This window comes from Lampetra fluviatilis, chromosome 11 (assembly GCF_964198595.1).
Source record: "Lampetra fluviatilis chromosome 11, kcLamFluv1.1, whole genome shotgun sequence".
Classification (NCBI taxonomy): Eukaryota; Metazoa; Chordata; class Hyperoartia; order Petromyzontiformes; family Petromyzontidae; genus Lampetra; species Lampetra fluviatilis.
The window spans coordinates 3,938,845-3,961,594 of NC_136285.1; the positions used below are offsets into that span (position 1 = coordinate 3,938,845).

General features: G+C 45.9%; 1 protein-coding gene across 8 annotated transcripts in view; it reads left to right on the forward strand.

The window, feature by feature from the left end:
- Window positions 1-22,750, forward strand: part of LOC144934736 (dynein axonemal heavy chain 3-like) — an 864,594-nt gene that overhangs the window by 223,327 nt on the left and 618,517 nt on the right. For all 8 annotated transcript variants that reach the window (XM_078860821.1, XM_078860816.1, XM_078860817.1 and 5 more), the window contains 2 exons: window positions 1,484-1,718; window positions 14,086-14,230. In XM_078860821.1, the coding sequence (XP_078716947.1) occupies window positions 1,505-1,718; window positions 14,086-14,230 (359 nt within the window). In that variant the 5' untranslated portion in view covers window positions 1,484-1,504. The remainder of the gene's footprint in view (window positions 1-1,483; window positions 1,719-14,085; window positions 14,231-22,750) is intronic.

Here is a 22,750-nt window from a genome sequence, read left to right on the forward strand (position 1 = left end):
GCAGAAGCAAAGCTCATGACCAATTCAAGATATTGATAGCCACCGATGATAGCCATTGTCAGGAACTGAACTCAGGTGGCCAGGTTTATTGCACGGGTGTGCTAATTGCTGTGTCATTACTCCCCAGTAAAAACACGTGATTACAGATGACGTGCACATGGCACACGGTATTAAAATGACCACTTTAAGGCGGTTTACAATACACTATGTACAATCTTTAACCGTTCACCCTTTGATAAACTGCTGATCATTCAAACCAGCTAATCATATTCAGATCTCAGTCATAAATAAACTCAGTCTATCATCCATTTGAGGCTTTCAATTCAAGTGCCACTTTGTGTTAATTAACACAGGGATTGTCCTATGGATCGACGGTGCTTTGCCATATGAATGTGGAATTCGACCCTACCAGCTTCGGAGATGATTACTTGCACCCATGGCTGTATGAGCATTGTAACACACTTGGACACTGTTGTGTGCGTGGCGCTTTGGGTTGACCGGTCTGAAACCCCCAGCTCACGCACCCGAGAACCCGTTTCAATGAACAGATCGCCGCTGCCCACATTCAAACCCGGCATCTCAGTGACGCTGGCTCAGTGCTGTGGCACAGACAGCCCCCTGGGTTTTCCCAGCCTCTTTCTATCATCTGCTTTCTTTGCGAAGCCTCATATTTTTTTTGTGTTCATGCGGCCCATTCCTGTGGGACTCCTCCTCGAAATGCCAGTGTGCCGCTTGTAAAAAGGCTGCAAAATCATGCGAAGAATAACGTTAGGGATAGCCGCACAGCACGGGTTGAGGCAGCTAAAAGCGCCTTTCCATCTGTATGGTCCACGCCTCTAAACCCACTGAGGTTTAATGAAGCTTTATATCAGCCAGCCGCACCATCAAGCAGAGATTTTTTGTCTTAAATGGGTTCTGCGCTGACCCGTTTCACAAAGTATAATTTGATCCCTTTTAAAATGTTATATTGATTTTTTTTTCTTGGGCAAGCGGGAAAAAAAATAGAAAAAAAAGTGAATTCAGAAATTTTTCTCTCTAAAATATGTGGCATTTGCAGGGTTATGATATCCATCCAATTCCTCTTCTTTCATTTGTGATGGTTGCCTGGAGTGGATAATGAGTAAGAAATATGCATGTAGATTACACTCCCGCGAAGAACACTTACGGCCCATTCCATATTCTGCGCACTAGAAAAATAAAATTAAATGGGAGCAACCATGAGGTATAATTCTACCCAAATTGTACATAGCCTCTATAACACGACAACTTCAATTTATTTTCATCGTATCAAATGGGCTTCGCTGGACCAACTTCCTCTCGCTGAACATTATGACCTCATTCGCGAGCGAAAACCATACCGTTGAGGTGCGACCACGTTTAGGAACTTTGGTTGAATCCACAATTGGGTTGTAGCACGAGCTCCGCAAGCCCACGAACAAGGGCGCCGCTCACTTTGAAACGCCACCGCCTTCTTTCCCAGCAGCTTGACGGAGGCACGTGGCAGATGCAGGCTCACCATCCTGGCCTGCCGGCGCTGGATAAGCGCTCTCTCTTGGGAGCTTGGGGCAGCGACGGCGGCGGCGACGGCGGCGTGGTTATCGCTCGCGGACACTCGCTCTCGTCCCCGGAGAGCCCGTGTCTCGACAGCGTCGGCCGCTCCCAGGGACGCGCGGGACTCCCGCTGGCTGCGTCGAGCGATGGTGCTCGCCCCTGGCAAGGTGATGAGCGAGCGACTGCAGAGCCGCGGCTCGGCACTCCCCCAATGCTTTCCGCGGCGTGTAGCGAGATTCCTTCGTTGGAGGATTGGTGCCGTGGTGGAATTGGTTAGCGGGGTGGACATGCCGATTCGATCTCGTGGCGCGGCAGTTGAAACAACGGGGGTGTGTTTCTGAAATCCCTCTGTGCACGCTGCAGTGGACATGCACGACAGTTTGTTGATTGTGCTGGGGTAATATGAGCGTGAAAGAGTAGACCAAAATATCCCCGAACTGGGGTTCTCTAGAGGCTCCTCCAGTGGAGGACCTTCCATCATCAGCAGCAAGGAAGTGCAGACCTCCTGTTTTTAATTATTATTTTTACTCTTAATTGTTTGACTGCATGCTAATTAATAGCCTGTCATTATAATATCATTATGATGAGGCAGGTGGTACTGTTGTTAAAGATGCTGAACTTCCACACGGAAGTTCGCAGGTTTAAATCCCAGTCAACGGTTCTTTCTGCTAAATATCACTTTGAGATTAGCACATCGAGTATCACTTTACAGGAAATCTGAAGTTTTCCAGATTAAAGCCAATTGAAATTTGCAGCTCTTTTTCAAGGGCGACTTGGCCAGCAGTCAACAAACTAAATTAAAACTAAGGTATTTTTAATTTTACCAGGTATGACCCACTGAGCTATGTAGCTCTTTTTCAGAAGCAACCTGGCCACAAATGACAGCTCAACAAAGTGGCTTATCACGTGGAAATTTCTAGCAGCTAAATACTAATGTTTCAAAATTTGGAGAGAGAAAACAAGAGGGACCGGAGAAAAATCTACATGACCACGGGGAGTGAGACATGCAAACTCCAAATATACAGCAGGCATCAGGGTCGGGATGCAACCCACGACCTCCTGGATATCAGGCGAGGTAGTTAACATCTCACCACTACGGCGCCCAACAGCGGGCACAAACGAGCGTGGTGTCATGCTGTGGGCAGCCCATATCCATTCATTAATCCCCCCCCCCCACTTCGTCCAAGAGAGGTGCACAAGTGACGTCATCACATCTATCCCTCTCAGGAACGAAACAGGAGGATGTCTCGACAAATCTGGCTGCCGCCTGATGCTGCTAGTTGTAATTACTGGGGAAACGTCGTACTGAAGATTGTAAATGTTGTGGATTTGCTCTCCAACGCACGGGTGTGCTGCACTGGTAACGAATTGGCACGTTCTGTTTACGTGACAAACCTTACTAATTGGCTGTGTCGGGTGGTGGCGGGTTTAACGACGCATTTATATTTACGCGATTTGACCAAAAAAATACCTGTATTATGGGCAATAAAAGGAAATTCCACATTGCTATGACAGGATCGATTCCTGCCATGGACAGCCACTGTTGGACACCACGGTGGATGTCCAAGGCAAGAATCGATCCCACCATAGGAATGTGGAATTTATTTTCCTGTTTCTGGGTTCCCAACGGGGGACACCACGACACTATGCCCATTTGGGCCCTGGGAGGATCGTATATATATAAAATATATGCTCACATTAATTACTTTCACCTTCAGAATAGTGACCTATAGCATTAATAGTAATGTACTTTTTGTCGTGAAAAATGAGCCAACTGTTAGGTGGTTGAGAATGAAAAATGTCTCATTCTAAAAAAGATTGCTAAAACATTATGACCTGTCCTACACAATGCATGTGTGATTGTGTGTGTGCATTGTATATGTGGGGAGTGGTAGTGTCGTGGTTATTGGACTCCGCTATGAACCCGGCGATCCGAGTTCGATTGGCGATCACTGCCAAAACCAGTGAAGAATATCGGAACCGGTCCTGGGCCTCCCTGAGGTCAACTCACCCTCAATGAGTACCTGGTGTGATGTGTAATCATTAGCACTGGGATGAGAAAGGTGGTCGGGCATGATGCTGGCCACCCACCCCCTTGTGTGCAGTGTTGGCTTTCATAGGTGTTCGTTGATAATATTTTACTTCAAGAGTCTGTTAAGGCTACAGCAGGAATATTTGGTAGTGTAGCAGTTAGGCACTGTGCGACGAACCCAAGTTGAATTCCCACTCGCGGCCGTCATCGGTGACGAATATCTGAATTGGTAGCTTATGTCGACTCAGCCTTAAATAAGTCCCTAGTACAGTGTGTAAACATCAGCAGTGGAAACACAAAGGTGGATATACATGTGTAGTGGGGGTCTTAATAGGTGCTCACGAACAGCACTTACCCCGACAGCCTGTTAAAGGCTACTGTGGGGGATCTTTGTCTTTAACTTTGTGTTGTATTTTTTTAGATTTGAAGCTTTCGTGACTGCAAGGATTCATATTCTTAGGTTTTTTCGGTAAAGTCACGTAGGTAAAAAACTAAAATTAATAAAAGTAAAAAATAAAAAATAAAATAAAAATCACGACGTTTCAGAGGCAACACAAGCCTCCGTCTTCAGGTGGAACCGTCACAGCACGATAGCTGTATCAAGTGATATCAAGTGATACAGCTATCGTTCTGTGACGGTTCCACCTGAAGACGGAGGCTTGTGTTGCCTCCGAAACGTCGTGATTTTTTATTTTATTTTTATTTGACTTTTATTAATTTTTATTTTTTACCTACGTGACTTTACCGAAAAAACCTAAGGATATTCGTGTTGTATGTGCGGAGATTGGTGGCACAGTGGTTCACAACTTTGGTCCTGACAACTTGGGATTGATTCCCAGTCGTGAATTGGCACATTGTATCTGAACACATTTTGAGTGTTTCCTAGGCTGACTCGGCCTTAAATTGACCAATTGAAGAGAGTATTTTGGAAGGCCGAGATCATTCATAGCAGTAGGCACAGTGGCACTCTGGTCCTCAACGAAAGGGTGTAATGTGACCGCGTAACAGGGATCGACAGAGTGCAGTTGCAGAGAAGTGAAGGAGACAGATGTCTGGTGGGACAAGAGGATATTTGGGACCTGGAAGGAGGTGGCCGGGGGAAGGAAATTGTGTGATTGCTAAGTGACTGGTGCAATGGTGGTGAGAGTGATGGACTCGCTGTTGAGATGGTGAGGGGGACCGTGTGGCCATGGGAGCGAGTGTGGGAGACGAGATTATCTGGGAGAGATCCGCGGACACGGATAGTGACCGCGAAAAAAGACTGGTAAGAAATAGGTTCGCGGTTTGATGCACGTGGAGCAATATCTGGGAATAAACATCGAATGTTTACCTCTCTCATTGAGAAATGGAGGAAGCTGCCGCAATGGTGTCGTGGTAAGAAAATTGGAATTGCAATCCAGAGGTCCCTGGCTCAAAACGATCTCCCAGTGCAGCAGTGAAAAATGATGGGGGCAAGTTTCTTAAATTCCGCATGCCTCTGTTCGTCCAGAAGTATAAATGGGTAACACCGTAGTTAGGTTGATCACTCTATGTAACACAATTTTTGTTCCTGGGTAGTAAGTGTTATTTCGTAATTGCTTATGCCTAAAACGTATAGAAAATGGGTATTATTCCCCACACACTTTGATTTTGTACACCAGGACAGTAATATTTTGAAATGGACCTATTCTCAATGAGAAAACGGGCAAATGTGTCTTGCTATTCACATAAAGTCAGAAAAAACAACATATGAATCAAAATTAACATGTATGTATACTGAAGTAATACAAAAATAACTACAAAAGATTTAGAAGTGAGTAGTTTTTCCAAATTTACGATTATACTGTAAATAACTTTCACGAATCAACCCCAAATATAGCCTCCCATCATGTTCTCGTTATACTGTCCTTGGTCGCGGAGTTCAAAGTCCAGTATATCCTGGTGGAAGTGCTCACCTTGCTCCTCCGAGTACGCTCCCATGTTCTCCTTGAATATATCAAGATGAGCATCAAGGATATGGACTTTGAGGGACATCCTACAGCCCATTGTGCCGTAGTTCTTCACCAGAGTCTCAACCAGCTCCACATAGTTTTCGACCTTGTGATTGCCCAGGAAGCCACAAACCACTGCGACAAAGCTGTTCCAAGCCGCTTTCTTCTTACTAGTGAGCTTCTTGGGGAATTCATTGCCCTCCAGGATCTTCTTTATTTGTGGCTTTGACCTTTGCCTCAGACAGCTTCGGGAAGAAGTCTTGAAGGAACTGTAAGGCTGCCGACTCCTTATCTACAGCTGTAACAAATTGTTTCATAAGGTCCAATTTGATGTGCAATCGTGGCATCAGCACCTTCCGGGGATCCACCAGTGGCTCTCACTTGACGTTGTTCCTCCCCACAGAGAACTCGGTCCGCTGTGGCCAGTCCCACCTGTGGTAGTGCGGATTGGTGTCCCTGCTGTCCCAAAGGCAAAAATAGCAGGGAAACTTGGTAAAACCGCCTTGGAGACCCATCAGGAATGCCACCATTTTGAAGTCTCCGATGACCTCCCAGCCGTACTCATCGTACTTCAAGGTGTCCAGCAAGGTCTTGATGCTGTTGTAATCCTCTTTGAGGTGCACCGAGTGAGCCAGGGAAAGAGACGGGTACTGGTTACCATTATGGAGCAGCACTGCTTTGAGGCTCCTGGATGAGTTGTCAATGAAGAGGCGCCACTCATTCTGGTTACAGGCGATTCTGATTGCCTCGAACAGATTGGTCACATTGTGGCAGAAGCAGAGCCCATCTTGACGGGTGAAGAAGCTGCAAAAAGGTTGGTGACACTTCTTCTGATCTGCGACTTGCACACTTTCATCCAACAAGTTCCACTGCTTGAGCCTAGATGTCAAAAGCTTGGCAATGGACTTGGTGAGACAAAGATCTTTGATCAAGTCGTTGAGGTCTTTATGGTTGGGGTAGTATGGGTTTCTCTCCTCAGCTCCACCTCTGAAATTGTCATCTGGATCTACAACATCTTCTTCGCTCTCTGACTTGCTGCTCACGTCTAAAGATGGCTGCTCTCTCTCCGGAGGAGTGGGTACGGGGAGCTCATGGCAGTGTGGCACCGGGGCGATGGATGAAGGAAGGTCCGGATACGTGATAGCAGGTGCATTCTTGACAGTCTTACGTTTGGAAGGGTCCACCATTCAGAAGTTAGTTGCTTGAGTGGTCAGTGGGTTCCTGCTAAATTCTTGGGATAGTGAACTTCATGGCTCTATTTTCCCCTCTGTACCATCCTACAAAAATACATTTATTTCACCAATGATTAACGTGTAAGAGATTCTCGCAACATTTTTCATATATGATATATTTTTTCAATAATATTGAAAAAGGTAAAACATTTTAAAATAAAAAACACTTTTACAATTTTTAAAATGTTAACACGTTTTATATCATAAAATTCTGAGCAAACAATTGTCCATCTTATCTTCCAGAGTTTTTTCTGCATTGGTCGCAGGTGAAATGAGGTGCCTATTGTTTGTCTTGATCCCCGACAGGCATGCCGAAATATGCCTTGTAGGCCTCACACATCTTGGCAGATGCTTCCACAGAGTACTTTATCGCTCTTGTCTTGATAAATTGGCCGCAGACATAGCAGCATGTGTCTGCCGGATGCTTGCAGCCTCTTGATGCCATATCAGATAAATGCAGATATGTATCCACTTAGGCAGCTGGAACTAAACTGAACTGATGGACTTAAGGCCCCTGTGTTTATACTACTATTTTTATTACTGGAAAGTTCTAGAATGTTCTAGAAGTTACTCCAAGTTTACTCAGCACTGAATAATTTGCAATGTTCTGGAAAATAGGTCAATTTCAAAATATCAATATCCTGATCACAAAAGCAAAGTTTGTGGGGAACAATTGCTATTTTCTGTACTTTTAAGGCATTTGCAATTAGGAAATAACAATTACTACCCAGGACCAAAAAACATTTTTCGTTACACAGTGTCATCAAAGTCGCGTATGGTTGGGTAAAGTGTGGGTTCGCCCCCCTCTTCCCACTCACATTCTACTGGAATCGATTCCTCCGTTTAACCAATGATCGATTAACAAGCCGAGTTGAGATGGTAGTAGATGGACCGTCAAAGCGGCTGTTGAAATCACCAGCATTAGTGAGTGGCAAGGAGGAGATATAAGCTATGGCTGAAGTAAGATTTTAAAAAAAGTAACGTTTTTTACTCTGGTGCACGGTACATGATAAACTACCCGGGCTTTTATCGTCGCCGCCCGGGCACGCTGCTTCATTCATTGCGCCCCCTTTTTGGGAGGTGTTTTGGCTGTAGGATGATTGTGTTGGTGAGCCTGCAATCGAGGCAACCCGCAATGCACTGGGCCAGAAGAACGATGGAAATTGTAGATGGGCTGCTACGCACCAAACAATCTAAACGCTTGTTTCTAAATGAGGAGGGGAAAATGCAGAGGAATCGGATTAAAATCCACACGACCACGGGGAGAGAGGCATGCACCCTCCAAATATATAGCAAGCATCAGGGTTTGGATCTAACTCACGACCTCCTGCATACCAGGCGAGGTAGTTAACATCTCGCCACCGAGGCGGTAGGAGGTGAGGGGTAAAGGTACTGAAACGAGCCAACATTTTGAGTGCTTACGGTGGACGATTTAAAGTCAGGTGTTTTAGAGGTGGCAACAATTCCATAGAGGTCATAGCCAAGGTGGAGAGCTTGCAGATAGTGGGTAGAGCTCAGAGGGCATATGCCACCAAGTGTGAGCAAGACAGAGGATGTCGATGGCGCCCTCCTGCAGAAGTTCGCAGATTGTGTAAGCAACTTTGATTTTTATTGAGCGGACGTTTCAGGAGGGTGGAGTGAACAGCAGGTGGCTGGTGCGTCAGCTGGAGAGAAGGCCTTGAGGTAACGAGGTTGCTGACAATGGCAGAGATATTTTGACCTTGGGGCTTGTGGGGAGGCCAAGTGTGGTTGGCAATGTTAAAATATTTCAATAATTTCCTGCAGGTTTTTGTACTCCGCATATAAAAAATGGCACGGCCACGATGAGATTGCATGAAGAAAATAATGACATCAATATTGGAAAAAAGGAGTTAAAAAACGGAAGATATGATCTCATCGGGACTATTCAGTAGCGACTGCAGAAGATATTTGCCAAATATTAGCTTCGAGAAATAAATATATAAACAGTGGTCGAAATTGAAATGTAGAATTCCCTGAATGAAACCTATTCATCTCGCAGCCCACGTCAAATGCAGTTTTGGTATTCTGCGGAGCGTCAGTCTAGTCCAACGTCATACACCAGACGATTTCGACCACTGGGTATAAATATAAGCGGAGAAATGAATAACCATCTCAGATTTCCTGATGACATCGTTATTGCAGGATAACGCAATAAATATTGATTAATAGTATGGAATTACAGGGTACTTCCCTTTGGTAATATGATTACATTAATCCACACCACTGAGCTTTGGTGGCACATGCCGATAATCTAGCACTTTGGAACACATAGTTGCTGTATCGTCGCATTGTGTGCAGTCCCTTCCACTGGTCTGTGAGGTGGCCGGGAGATGGCAGTAAAGCAAACGGATTTGAGATTGGTCTGTGTGGACCTTTCAATGTTATCCCCTTAGTATGGCATGCATTTTCTCTGGGTTCTCCTGATTCTTCACACATAGGAAATAACCCCTTTAAAAAGGATGTGGCCAAGTACCCCAATGCAGGCCCTCCCTGCAAAATAATCTTAAGACTGAGTGAAGGTTTGTTTTTCCTGCAAAAAGCACTTTTTCAACAATTTCTGCAGGCGATTGTATCTAAATACCACGATCCCACCCTGAACAATTCCTCCAGGAATTGCGAATTTCGTGTTAAAATCTCTGTTCACTTCAATGGAATTCGAACAGGAATTCTCCCCCGTGGCGTAGCGATTGAGTAGTCCTGCAGGCTATGCCACTGAACCGGGGTCTAGAAGCCGCAGTGGCTCAGGCTCCGGACGAGGTGGACAGGGGCTTCCATTTACCTATGGCTCCACCGGGGCCCCTGGCAACCTCATGACGCCACTGATTATGCCACGCAAAAAGCCATCCAATAGAATCCCATTCATTTCAATGGAGACCCCAGGTATCATAATAATTTTAGCTTGAAATGCCCACTGTATTCGCTAACTGTCGAAGAGAGAACAAATCAGAGGTGCGAGGAGGAGCCACAGACAAGTGGGAAAGGCAGCCAGGCAGTGAGCCAGTGCCCCCCAATGTCTGCAGTCCTCTTTGCATTCAGGTGTTTTCGGTCAGGAAACCAGAGCACCCAGAAAAAATTAACCCGTAAAAACAAAGTTTTTCACTATAAATCCTTGATATGCGTGGCGGCTAGAGTCCTCTCGTCCTCTGGCTTGAGATGGCTGCCACCTATGGGTCAGATGATTGCCTGCCACCATTAAGCAATTGGTAATTAAATATTTTTTAAAAATTCCTAAAAAGTGTAAAATTTTGGAAAACAAATTTCACGAAAATAAATTGTCACGCACAACGAGTCTGTGTGCAAAATGTCAGCTCGATTGGATCACGGTAAGTGGGTTAAAAAACGACCGAAAGATTTGCACGGTCGTAAGCGCGCAAGCAAGCAAGCAAGTGAACTTAATATAAAGGATTTAAAAAAGAACCCACGCTTGCGAGGGGACAACAACTTTATCACACGCAGATGGAACAGGCGGAGTCCACATTTGCCGCACCGTCTTCTCTTGGCGAGCTAGAGTATAGCCCCTTGACGCCCACAGGAAGGAATTTTCATAATAATTGGCATTATCCACCAACCCTCGCCTCCCCAGTACTAGATTACAAGCATGCACCACCACTGAATTTACTTTTGACGACAATGGGGATACTTTGAGAGCCTAGGATTCGCCCAGAAGAGAATCCTTATTTCAATTCAATGGCATATCCATTGTCCTGGCCAGGCGGCTTAGACCTCCTTCTTCACCTGGACACCACGCTGGAATCGGTGTGGAGTTGGCTCAGTTCCATGCACTAGGCTTCAGCCATATGTATCAATAGCAAATGTGGTTGATCCCGATTGGCTGTAATCTACCCAAATACCAGCCGACCGGTATTGACCCCAAACACCTTTGAAATATTAATATTATAACTACCTAGGCTTCGGCCATACATTTCAATGGCGATTTCACTGGGCTGGCTAAGGTCGAACAAGGCCTGGCTTCCAGCCTGAATGCCTATCAAGGCTCTGCTCCCCCATCTCCCCGCCTGATTCCGTGATCCTGATGATCCCACAATCACATTAGGGGCTATCCATTTAGTACGTACACATGGATGGGGGGTTAACCCAAAAGCGTTCGCTTGCGTATGGGGGGTCTACTGACAAAGTACGTACGCATAGGAAACGGGGGTGGGGGCGGGGTGAAGCCTCGATAATAATTTGTCGACATTGGCCTTCAAATAATGAGATAGAGTGAGATAGAGAAAAGTGAAGTAAGTCACTAAAATAAATAAATAAACATAAAACGTGGAAGTACAAATATGGGTGAGGTCTTCCCTAACTCCATTGGTGGCCTTGATTCGGGAATGGAAATTCCACATCCCTATGGTGGGGCCAGTTTCTCTACAGGCTAGCCATGATTGATTTCCACAAAGTAGAACTCATTGATCCCAGGAGGATGATGGGCTGAGTTGGACCCCTCACGGGGGCTTAGGCTCACAACATGTGAGTCAAATGCTTACGCTGCAGCACCACCGTCTAAGGGTACGCATAAAGTTCAGCAACATTATGATACATTCTCAACTAAAGAGGTGGCACGTAATTTTTTCATTAATTTGGTTTTAACACAGACAGACAACATAATCTGCCTTTATTAAAGTTGCACCAATGTGTCTCTGACATTAACGTAACCTCTGCGTGCAATGCCTGTGATTCTCCTTGGACACATGCTCTCTGTCGGAATTTCATCCAATTATGAGTCATGCATTGGATTTTCTGTGGATTTATGGAATAAAAATATGTTCGGTACACGGGGTGATCAAAGGTCACCCGGACCTGATGTAGAAAGCAATGACGTAGTTGGATAAAACATTCCTACTTTTATGCAGCGTTCCCTTGGAGATCACTGCACTTGAGCCATCAGTCTTCCGAGGAAGAACTTTTCATTTTCAAACCACTTCGTTAAATAGCGATCTGGCACGTGCAGCGCACGTGTTACGCAATTGCCTGTGAATGGTGAGATGGCAGGAATATCTTCATTGTCGCTAGGAAGTTCGCTTTTCTCGCAACTGTGAAAATAGCGAGATGATCTCACACACCAGTTAGAAATGCCAGGATATTTTTTTTTCCCCACAATGAATTTGATTATTACTCTTAAAAGGTCAGCAATGTCAGACCATTACTTTTTTTGCGTCCACCTTCAAATTTAAATCCAGTGAGAACACATTATTAACATATTTGGACTGCGCCCAAAATAATAAATTCCTGGCTTTTTTAAAATAAAAAGTAAAAATATATATTGTTGGCAAATTATTACGTAACTTTTACTTTTCCGTTCATACAAAGAAAGTAAATGTGTTATTAATTTCTAAATCAAACATTTGTTTCGAGATCGGGTGGCATAAAAAATGATGGCACATGAATACATTTGAAAAGATTGCTTTCACGGCTGCCGGTGGCACTTCCGTTTGAAAATTCGATAAGATAACGTTTAATGTTTTCCAAAAAGCCTACAAAACCTGCCAGGGGGGGAGGGCGGTTGGGCAGGCAAATAGTTTACCGAAAAGCCATTGTAATTTAATAACCTCACGTCAAACGCATGTCTGCAACAAAACAGCCTCTTTCATTGACTTGCTTCCGCGGCAATCGGTGTGCGTTAATAAAGGGCTGAGAGAGAGAGAGAGAACAAAAAAAAAGCGGGCTAGTTTTTTTTCCAGAATTTCTGCCATTCTTCCCAGCCCTGTTCCCACCACTGAGACTGCATTCAAATCTGATTTGGACTGCCTCGTCTATCGAAGCGTACTTTATCTTTTTTTGTCCCCTCTCTGTTTCACCATTCAATCCCACATTCATCGGAAATAGCAGCATTGTAACAAAACCAAAAAAGGGAACGGGAGAGGGAGGGGTCATGTTAAAACAAAGTGTGCAGTGTCGTGGCACAGAGCGGGCACGGATGTGTGTGTGTGTGGGTAAGCTTTACGAAAAATAGACTTGAGGTAGATTCGAGGTAGGCTGGCCACGGTGGCGAGATGTGAACTACCTCACCTGGTATCGAGGAGGTCGTGGGTTCCATCCCGACTGTATATTGGGAGTTTGAATGTCTCCCTCCCCATTATACGTGGAATTTTCTCCAGGTCCTCCCGTTTTTCCCGCTTCGTTTAGAAAAATGCGTTTAGAGTATTTGGCTGCTATATATTTACACGTGATAAGCCACTTCGTTGGGCTATCATTTATGCCAGATCGCTACTGAAAATGAGCTATATAGCTCAGTGGGCCTTACCGGGTAAAATAAATATAAAAGTGATTTAGTTAAACATTTAATAGGAAATGTAACTTTTGGTAAATGTTACCTTCTGGTAAGTGTTAACTTTTTGTGTCACCTTTTGTCAGTGCGTGTACAGGAATAATATTAATATAAATCCCACATTTCTGCTCCGTGTGAATAATGTAATACAGATCTGGTCACACACACACGTCTACCATATTTTAATATGCGCCCACAACTTTTGCTTAAAATACAAGAGAGGGGGTGGGATGGTGTACGTTGTAATCCAGAGGAAACGGTAATTCTAATGACAGAATAGGCAGTTGTCAGAGCGATGGTTTGTGACATTTATCTTCGTCATCTCGATGTCATTACCTTAGTTTGGCCCTTAGAGTCGAGGGCATTTCCACGTACATTCTAATAATCCGAACTATGTCAATTTGGCTGAGGATGCTCATCATCACCTGAGTTTTGAAAGCATTTTTTTTTTATTAAAACACGTATTATTCATGCACGTACATTCCTTTAAATCTAGGACATATAATAGCACTGGTTATGCAATGGTAAGTGAATTACTAGATGCAATGTTCTTCTCCACCAGAATGTTTTTTTCCTTTTGTAAGGTGTTTTGTTTAGAGTTTTTATATGACTATTCCTTACAACGCTATAAGTACACTTTTTTTTACTAAAAGCACAGCTAAGCTCAGTTTCCTACCATTTGGAACTGCATGTATAGCAGTGAGGTTGAGCGTTCAGGAACCTATTGAGACATAGGGATGTGTGTATATTGTCACTGATAGTCGTATATCCCAGCGACTGAAACAAAACAACGGTTATTGTTATACATTTACCTTTTATTCCCTCTGTTTTCTTGGAATGGCATCAGTGTTTGTCACGGGAGCTCAACCAGAGTTCCGCGACTGATGAAACCCTGCGCTCTCGGGGGTAACCTCCTGCGTGGTGCAATTCTGAGCGGGGTCGAGGAAGGGCGAGCGGACGACAAAAACTGGGACGCGTCGGATAGACCGCGTCGATCTGCGTGTGCAGGCAGCGCGGAGGCAGAGGAGGACCACGGAGGCCCTCGTCACGACCAGGCCACGGTGGCAGCCCTCTCCATTGCCTTCCCGCCGTCGACGTTCTCCACACGTGGTCTCTCGCGGCCCAGCACCCCGCCCTCCCCACTCCTGTGCAGGTACAACGGCAACAACCACAACAACGACTGCCGTTTACCACTGGGTGGCGGTGATGTCACCGCCACTGTGCTTGTGCCAGGCTACGTGCACCTTCAGGTAGCGCACCCCCCCCGCACGCATGCATCCCGCCCGTGGCGATGATGAGAACTGAAGCAAGTGGCTTTCCATGGCCACAAACTTCATCTTCAGATCGTGGTGCGTGACGTGTAAGAGTCAGGCTGGCGCAGATCCCTTCACGGTACAGGTGGGTTTCCACTGGCTATTTGTAGAACTAAGGAAGAGGTTGCACGTAGACGAAGAGCTGATGCAAGCAGTGATGCCAAGGAAACTGGTACTATTTGGACACGTATGTCGGGTGGACAACAGGGAAATTAAATGTGTTTTGGAAAAATGGGAGGAACCGAAAAGAGAGGAAGACCTAACAGAGAATGGCTTGACGATTGAAGCGATTGGTGCTAGAAAGAGGTGCAACAAATAACGAAATGTGAGGTGGATACCTACGGGCTATCTCCCCATGGATTGTGATGTTGATGATGATGATTTTCCAAGCTGAGCCAGAACCAAACCCTCGCCCTCACAGAACATCTGAATATGGCTCGTGGGGGCCAAGCAGGGCCAGAGGGGCGGGGTTAATCGTATTGGTCATTGCGTGTGACGTCAGTCGGCGCGGCGCGACTTCTGCAGCGGAAACACGCAACCTGGCGCCTGGCAGTGGAGATTCGGCATTGGCCTTTGCTCGTCGTGGCAGGCAACGCCTGTTATACAGGTTGTGGGTTCGATGCCGACTCTCATGCGTGTATATTTGGCGTTTGCGTGTTCTCTCTCTCCGTGGTCGCGTGTATTTTCCCCCAGGTCCTCCTGTTTTTTCCCTCCACATTCAGAATAAATATGTGATCAGAGTATTTGGCTGCTATACATTTCCACGTGATGAGCCACTTCGTTGAGCTGTCATTTGTGGCCAGGTCGCTTCTGAAAAGAGCTATATATATATCAGTGGGCCTTACCTGCTAAAATAAAAAATAGTTTAATCCTTTAATTGAATGAGGTGGTACTCACTCATGGCTTAGAGATCAGAGACGGGAATCCCACTTCCCCATTGAGCCAATTTCTCCACAATAACCACTGTTGACCTTCTACAAAGCGGCATGCATTGCATGGACCCGTGAGGCACGATGGGTTGAATTGGCCCCATGACCAGAATTTGACTTTCGAACTAATCATTTTGAGTCACGCGCTCTGCAAACAGAACCGCCGGCTGAATGGCATCGTAAGAGGTTTAACTGAATAATTGGAATGTGATGGCAGTGGCTTTATCATCACGTGATGAAGCCACTTTGAAATTAATGTAGCGTTCCAGAAGGACCGGTCTAATGAGAGTGTAACACTGCTGCATTAAACATTCAAATCAAATCTTCAAGTCATCAGTACACTTGGTATTCGCGGAATTTGTACAGCGCAGGGCAATCACGAAGGTGGTACGTTTCACAGACGAGTATCGTCTGCGGTAGTTTCACAATATGGGGGGCGGGGGGGGGGCTATGTTACTGTCTATTTTTTCACAACATCACGAAATGTCCACTGTGAAACAGACACTACGTGTTTTCTTGGTGAATACGAGCACTGCCCGCGCATTTACTCGGGATACACATCCGGGGTGGAGGGTGAGTGGGGCCAGGGGCCAGGCGTGATGTTAGCACGATTCACGAACACGGCTTAACGCAGTGGGATGCGGGTGACCTGAGATCGCGCAGATAAGATCACCGCTGCACACGTGCACCTGCTCAAGCGGCAGCCAGGAAAAACTTTTTTTGTTTATGATCCAGTATAACTTACGCAGTATTAACCAGGTGCGGCCACTGGTCTTGAACCACAAAGTTCTGCGACAGGCGGAAAACGCGCTTCCGCTCCGCTGGGTCAATGCCCACATTGTCTCGGCATAGCAATTATATCAGTTCAGTCACCTTGCTCAATGAACCCACCGTTGATGCTCGTCTCAACGAGGTGCCATCGGCTGCTCGTGCACGCGGCAGCCCCAACTGCGCATTTCACGCTCACCTTGCGCACTTGGAAAGGCGAAGACGCAAGCGTTGCAATTGCCTGCTCACGTGACTGTCGGTGGAAGGGCCCTCATTAGAGAGAGCGTTCTAGAGCCCCTCCAGGCAGTAATTTGTTCTGCTCTTCCACACGGGCCAAACTTTTAGAAGAGGTGGGAATAGCCACATGCAACATGCTGCGTGGACAGAGGCGTGGTGATTTGTAGACGCTTGCACCGTTGCTTCAGCTGTCACGCCAGGGGATTAAACAAGTCCAGTGTCTAGAATGTATTTTTTGTTTCAGGCATTCAAAGGTACGTCATGTGACTAAAGTGCATGTTGTTATCATGGGAAGTTGTTGCTGCTTAGGAAATCAGACTGATCACTGGCAATAGCGACTGATCATTACTACTATAATAGCCCAGAAATGTGTGTAACGCGCGTGTCGTCACTCCACATGCCGCACCCCCCCCCTGCCCCCCGTCGTCTATCTTCTCTTCTATATATATAAAAGTCAAAAATTGTGGGTTTCTGGGTTTGTGTGTGGTCGCGCGCTTGGCTCTCCAATGGTGGGGTTTACGAAAAAAAAATAGCCAGGCACCACGCCGTAAGCCCCACGGTCATCAAGCGCTAATCCTTTTTCACATTCGTCAACTTTTAATTAGTTAAATTAGCGATTTACTGCGATTTTTGTGTACTTTGCTTGTATCTATTTACTTAGTTATTTATTTTAGACGCGTGCACGACCATACCAACTTACGCGCCTTTGGTGGGGGGGGGGGGGGTGCGCCCATGCCAAGTCGCACACCTCCGGTGGGAGTGAGGGGGATTAAAATAGCCAGGTACCACGTCGTAAGCCCCACCGTGAGCAAGCGCTATTCCTTTTTCACATCCGTCAACTTTAAATTAGTTTAATTAGCGATTTACAGCGTTTTTTTGCCCTTCGTTTTCAATTATTTATGACGCGTGCACGACCATACCAACTCACGTGCCTTTGGTGGGGAGGATGGCCTATGCCAAGTCGCACGCCTTCGGCGGTGGGAGTGAGGGTCGCGTTAAAAATCCTATAAAAATACACTAAATGCTCAGGTAAATTCTTCACTGTCTCATGTCCCCCCCACCACGATGCGTGCAGTTATTACTACTATACCGTCGGTCGATGTGACCACTATAGGCCGTAGATATTACTGCAGAGCGGCCGGGGACATCGTACGGGGGGGGTGGGGCACGGGTAGCACCCCAGCCTGCCAAGGTGCCACCTTGGCCGGTTGGAAAATCTAGGCGAGGCCGAAGGCTCTGCACGGCACTAGACCTCACCACGCCACTCTGTCAGGTGAGTACTTTGTGCTATAGAGTCGATAAATACTGCTATATAGTCAGCAGTGGCGGCTCCTGCAAAATCTCTCAGGGGGGGCAAATGTCTGGATGATTGATAAGGATAAGGTCCACCCATGCAATGAATAAATTAACAGCTTAAGCATGTAAAGGCAACTTCACTTCTTTAATATTAATGAAAAATAAAGTGACTCTTACAATACATCTTGTTTGTTTATATACTCACTATTAAAACAAACCACTCAAGTTTTTTTTATTAAATATTCCACTAGGTGGCGATAAATTATATTGTTGGATGAAACGTGCTTACGTATGATGACGTTAGCACGTATGATGACGTAAGCACGTTAGTGCATGCCCTCCCGGAAGCCATAGAGAATGCATTGCAGCGCCCCCGTTCGAAAAAAAACATCTTTGAATGTAAGTCTATGGGGCCACTCGGGGCGATTCTCAGCCGCAGTGAAATCGCCCAAAAAGAGGCGGTACTCCACAGAACGTGACATGACGCTGATTGGACTATATCCAGAGGCTGACAGTGACGGCTAGCGTGACTCTGTGGTTGAATGACATTGGTGGTGCGTCGCCCAATCGCCCTAATGAAGAAACCGCCCCTGATAGTCAGCATGTACTACTGTAGTGATAGCAGGTGCCACCACAGTCAGTATGAACTGCTGTAATCATAGCAGGTACCATCACAGTCAGTATGCACTGCTGCAGTGAAAGCAGGTACCACCACAATATGCACTGCGGCCATCATAACAGGTACCACCACAGTCATTACGCACTGCTGTTACATTTTTAAGAGTAGTTTTGAAATATTTTAAGACCCGGGCAACGCCGGGTACTTCCTGCTTGTTAATTATAAAATAATCATGAGCGGGTGGAATTTTACACTCCCCCAGGTCGAGCGGAGAAACATTTTTTAATGCAAATTCGCTTTAAATTTGACGTTTCTTTATTGAAATATTATAAAATAAGTAATTATACGCAGCAATAAAGTGCTTTTGCTGTCTTTATGTATTTATTCAGCACTTGAAACGAAAGGTAAGTCTAATTTTTGCTTTTAAATGATAATATATACATTTCTCCGTGATTTTCTAAATATTGTATCAAATTCAAATTAATTTCAACCCCAGCGAGTGAAAGCAGAAGAAAATAAAGTATCAGAGCAGTGATTTTTAACTAATTGAAGGTCAGTTAAATACAGTGCTACAGTGACATGAAGTGACGTGTTTTATGATATAGTTTTGTGAAAGAATAACTGCCATTAATACAGTGCTACAGTGAAATCCAGTGAAGTCTTCAAAATATCGTATACCGAGAAATCTTACAAAGTCCTTAATTTCATTTTAAAAGTTGAGAAAATTTTATTTACGTGCAACAATTCCTGCGAAGATTTACAGTCACATAAGAACACGTAAATGTACATCTTTAATATTACAGCTTCCGTCCTAGGACGGGCAACAGGCTAGTTATGAATAAAGGAACAGGTCCGACATTCATATCCGCCACTCAGGGGCTTCCTCAAAGTAAAATAATCAAAATAAAATCATGAAATAATGTGCACAAGTATCTTGCACTGCAATTCAGTGAGCCTTGCTGGGGAATCAAATATTTATTCATAGAGAAGTAGACCCGTGGTCAGAGTGCTTGACTCACAGTGGAAAGGTTGTCAGTTTAAATTCCGCTTGGGGATCAACACAGCCCACGATCCCTCTGGGATTGTTTGGCGTGAAGACACTGGCCTCTTGCCATAGAGACGTGGAATTGCAATCACTGACATTCAGAACCTGTAAAGGAATTAAGCATTGCTGCTTGTTCAAGTGAGATACTATGGAATTCTACACGATAAAAAATACGATCGTTAAATGTGTCGTTGTGGAGAATGTTAATAACCAAATAAATAACGTCCAAATAAATGAAGCAATTGGCCTGCACTGCCGTCTGGGAGTGCCTCCTATCAGCATTGGTTCGATGCAAGCGAATTATTGGCTGGTTTTGACATGCAGTGTCTTATCAGCAATCGGGCTTGCTTGAGCCAATGCTCATTGATTTCCCGATGTTTCACAAAATGACCTCATCCAATTTACTACCTTCCTACGTACACAACTTGAGTGCAGAACCTTGGTACATGACCTATGCACACACCCTACCAACACAACCTACCAACACAACCTACCAACACAACCTACCAACACAACCTACCAACACACCCTACCAACACAACCTACCGACACAACCAATCTTCGCTGAGTTGCTTGGACACGAGGAATATGCCACAAGTCACAGTGTGACAAATCTGTCAAGTAATATCGAGCTTAGTCTTCATTTTCAACAGTGTGCATATTTCATCGGCTCAGTAATTCCTTGGAGCCTTTGTGTTCAGGGCCAGTCGTTGCGACCGCATGTATGTGCGTATTTAAGTTCGCACGGTACATAGACACCCGTGCAACTGCACCACCTGCACCATCGAGTGTGCAGGCAGTGCTCTGCACGAATGCCCACGGGGCAAGAAGGCCCAGGTGCCGTGCTGCGAAGAGTTGGTGACAAATTGTACGGGAGCGCGGGGGAGCATTTAATTCCTTTCACCAGGATTCGTGCCAACCACGCTCTGCCGCTGCTCGGGGCTGTGCAGCGAGCAAATGACTCACCACGTGTTCACAGGGAGGGCACGGAGTCTGCATGGGTGCCCCGCGACATTGAAGGTGCAAAGCAGTGGCTGTGCAGCCGTCTGTAATAATTATTAGAGCCCTAACCCTAGCCCTGAAGCCGATTCATGCAGTTACGATTCCACGATTCAAGCCCACGTGCGTAAATCTGCACACTTTTCCTGCCAGTCATTTCTTGTTGTTGCATAGACGTGTCCTTCACAGATAGGCACACAAATACAAAGATCCCCCATTTCGCCTTTAACATACTGTTGGGGCAAGTGCTGTTAGCGAGCACCTATGAAGGCTGGAATGGTACACGAGGGGGTGGGTGGCCAGCACCACGCCCGATCACCTTTGTCTACCTAGTGGCGATGTGTACACACCGCACCAGGTACTCATTTGAGACTGAGTCACTGATGTTGGCAGCGAGCGGGAAGCGAACCCGGCTTTTCTAGGTTTGTAACGCAGCGCGCTAACCCGCTACACTACCGCTCACAAAGACAAGCACACACACACACGCATGCGACAAAGGTCTTTTGTGCATACCCATGGACTGTCAAGGACCCGGTGCTGTCATCAAGTCGCTGTTAAGTGAGCACCGCATGCACCAGCGTGGCGTGACGTCCACCGCGCGCATCTGGCCACACGGCAACAGCGGCTCACTCACGAGCTGTCCACCGAGGGGGAGTATCGCCATCGCCACCATCGTCACCACTGGCCGAGCAATCTACTGCTGAATAAAGGGCTCTCCCCAAGTGGTCACCGTATCTGAATGATTTTTAAAATAAAGCAAGGACTTAGCGGGCTGCAGGGACATGTAGCTTCATGATTTTGAAATATAACAAAGCCTGAACAGACTGTAGGGACAAGTGCTGTTAGCGAGCTCGTGAGGGGGTGGGTGGTCAGCACCACGCCCGGCCGCCTTTGTCTCCCTCGTGGCGACGTTTACACACCGCACCGGGTACTCATTCGATGCCGAGTCGACAACGAGCCGTCTGGTTCATGCGTACGAGCTGCTTCCTCCGCTCCGTCTCCGCAACGCCGCAACCCTCTCGGTTGTGTTCACTCCCTTGGCTTCCACTCGACCGCTGACCATCACCCATCATGGTGGTGGTGGTATCCCTCCTGCCCAAGCCCACTTACTTTTCTCAAGTCAACGTGATGCGCCCCAACTTGAGTTTGTTCTGTGATTTGTGCGTTCGCGTTGCTGTTTCTCATTGTAATTCCGAGCAGTTCCTCTCCCATGCTTCTTTGTGCACTCTTCAGACTTGATTTTTTATTTTCTTTGTCAGTGCCCATATTTCTGATGCATTTGTCACAGCAGACAGCGCACACACGGATTGCAAAACTTCCTCTTTAAGGCGTATTCGTTTGTTTCTTTTCATGATCCCAAAGGCCATCCGATGTGCTTTGATCCCAGTCTAGCTCAATAACCATCCCAGAAAACATGGATTGTTGCGCCAACGTCGTATGCGTGCTGGGATTGTTGTTGTTTGTGAGAAATAACTTCAGTTTTTTGTTCGCAATCTCATCGTACACGACTCGCTTTCCTCATTAGTCATGTGCCTACACGATGCAGGCTGCCTTACAAAGTTATTTTATGATTTCCTAAATTAAAATAATATCTAGATTTAAAAAAATCTATTCAAGAACCCAAAAACACGGACATCATCGAGGGAGATAGAAATGATCCTTATGGCGGTACCCCGGTGTACCAAATAATACAAAATGACTGAGGCAATTCAATATTATATTTCTGGGACACTATTTTTTTCCAGGGGTGTACTTAACTCCACGACTGGGGTACCAATCAATTCCGAAATCAGTGCCACTCCGCGATGTCGAAGCGCCAAACATCATCATAAAAATCCGTTATCGAAAAATTCAACTTTGAAGAGTGCATCGTGTACAGCTCGTCGAGACGAGTCGATTGCCACATCGCCGACCATCAGCATACTAGAAATGACTGCATCACGTACATTATGCGAGAGCCGGGGTATTATGGTACTCCGGGGTACCGCCATAATGTTCAAATGTGCGAACGCAATCTACCCTCGAACTTGGTGCGGTCTGGAGCCACTTGGGCCCACTGCCCAGCCCCAGTAGAGGGAAGAGGGGGTTAGGAAGGGGCTTAATGTAACCAAACAAAAACAGGAATTAACGTAAGCGCAATATCCAGGTTTATCCTTCTTGGTTTCCCCTTGGAGCAACGGGTACTTGGAGCAGCTTGCACTGAGATTGCACGAAAAATGAGAAGAGAATAAATATTAGTCGGGGAGCTGGGCAAGGGGATACACTCTCGCCAACGTGATTCACACTGATCGGTCGGCGATGCTTTGAGAAAATGTGCGCTTGGAAATTTTTTAAGGCGTAAATATAAATGGGGGATTAATATTCACTCAGCGTATAGCTGGGTATAGATTTCCATCTATCGTGTGGATGAACCTGTGTCTGTGGGATCTGGAGGAAACCGTTTGAAATATACACGTACACTCAGACG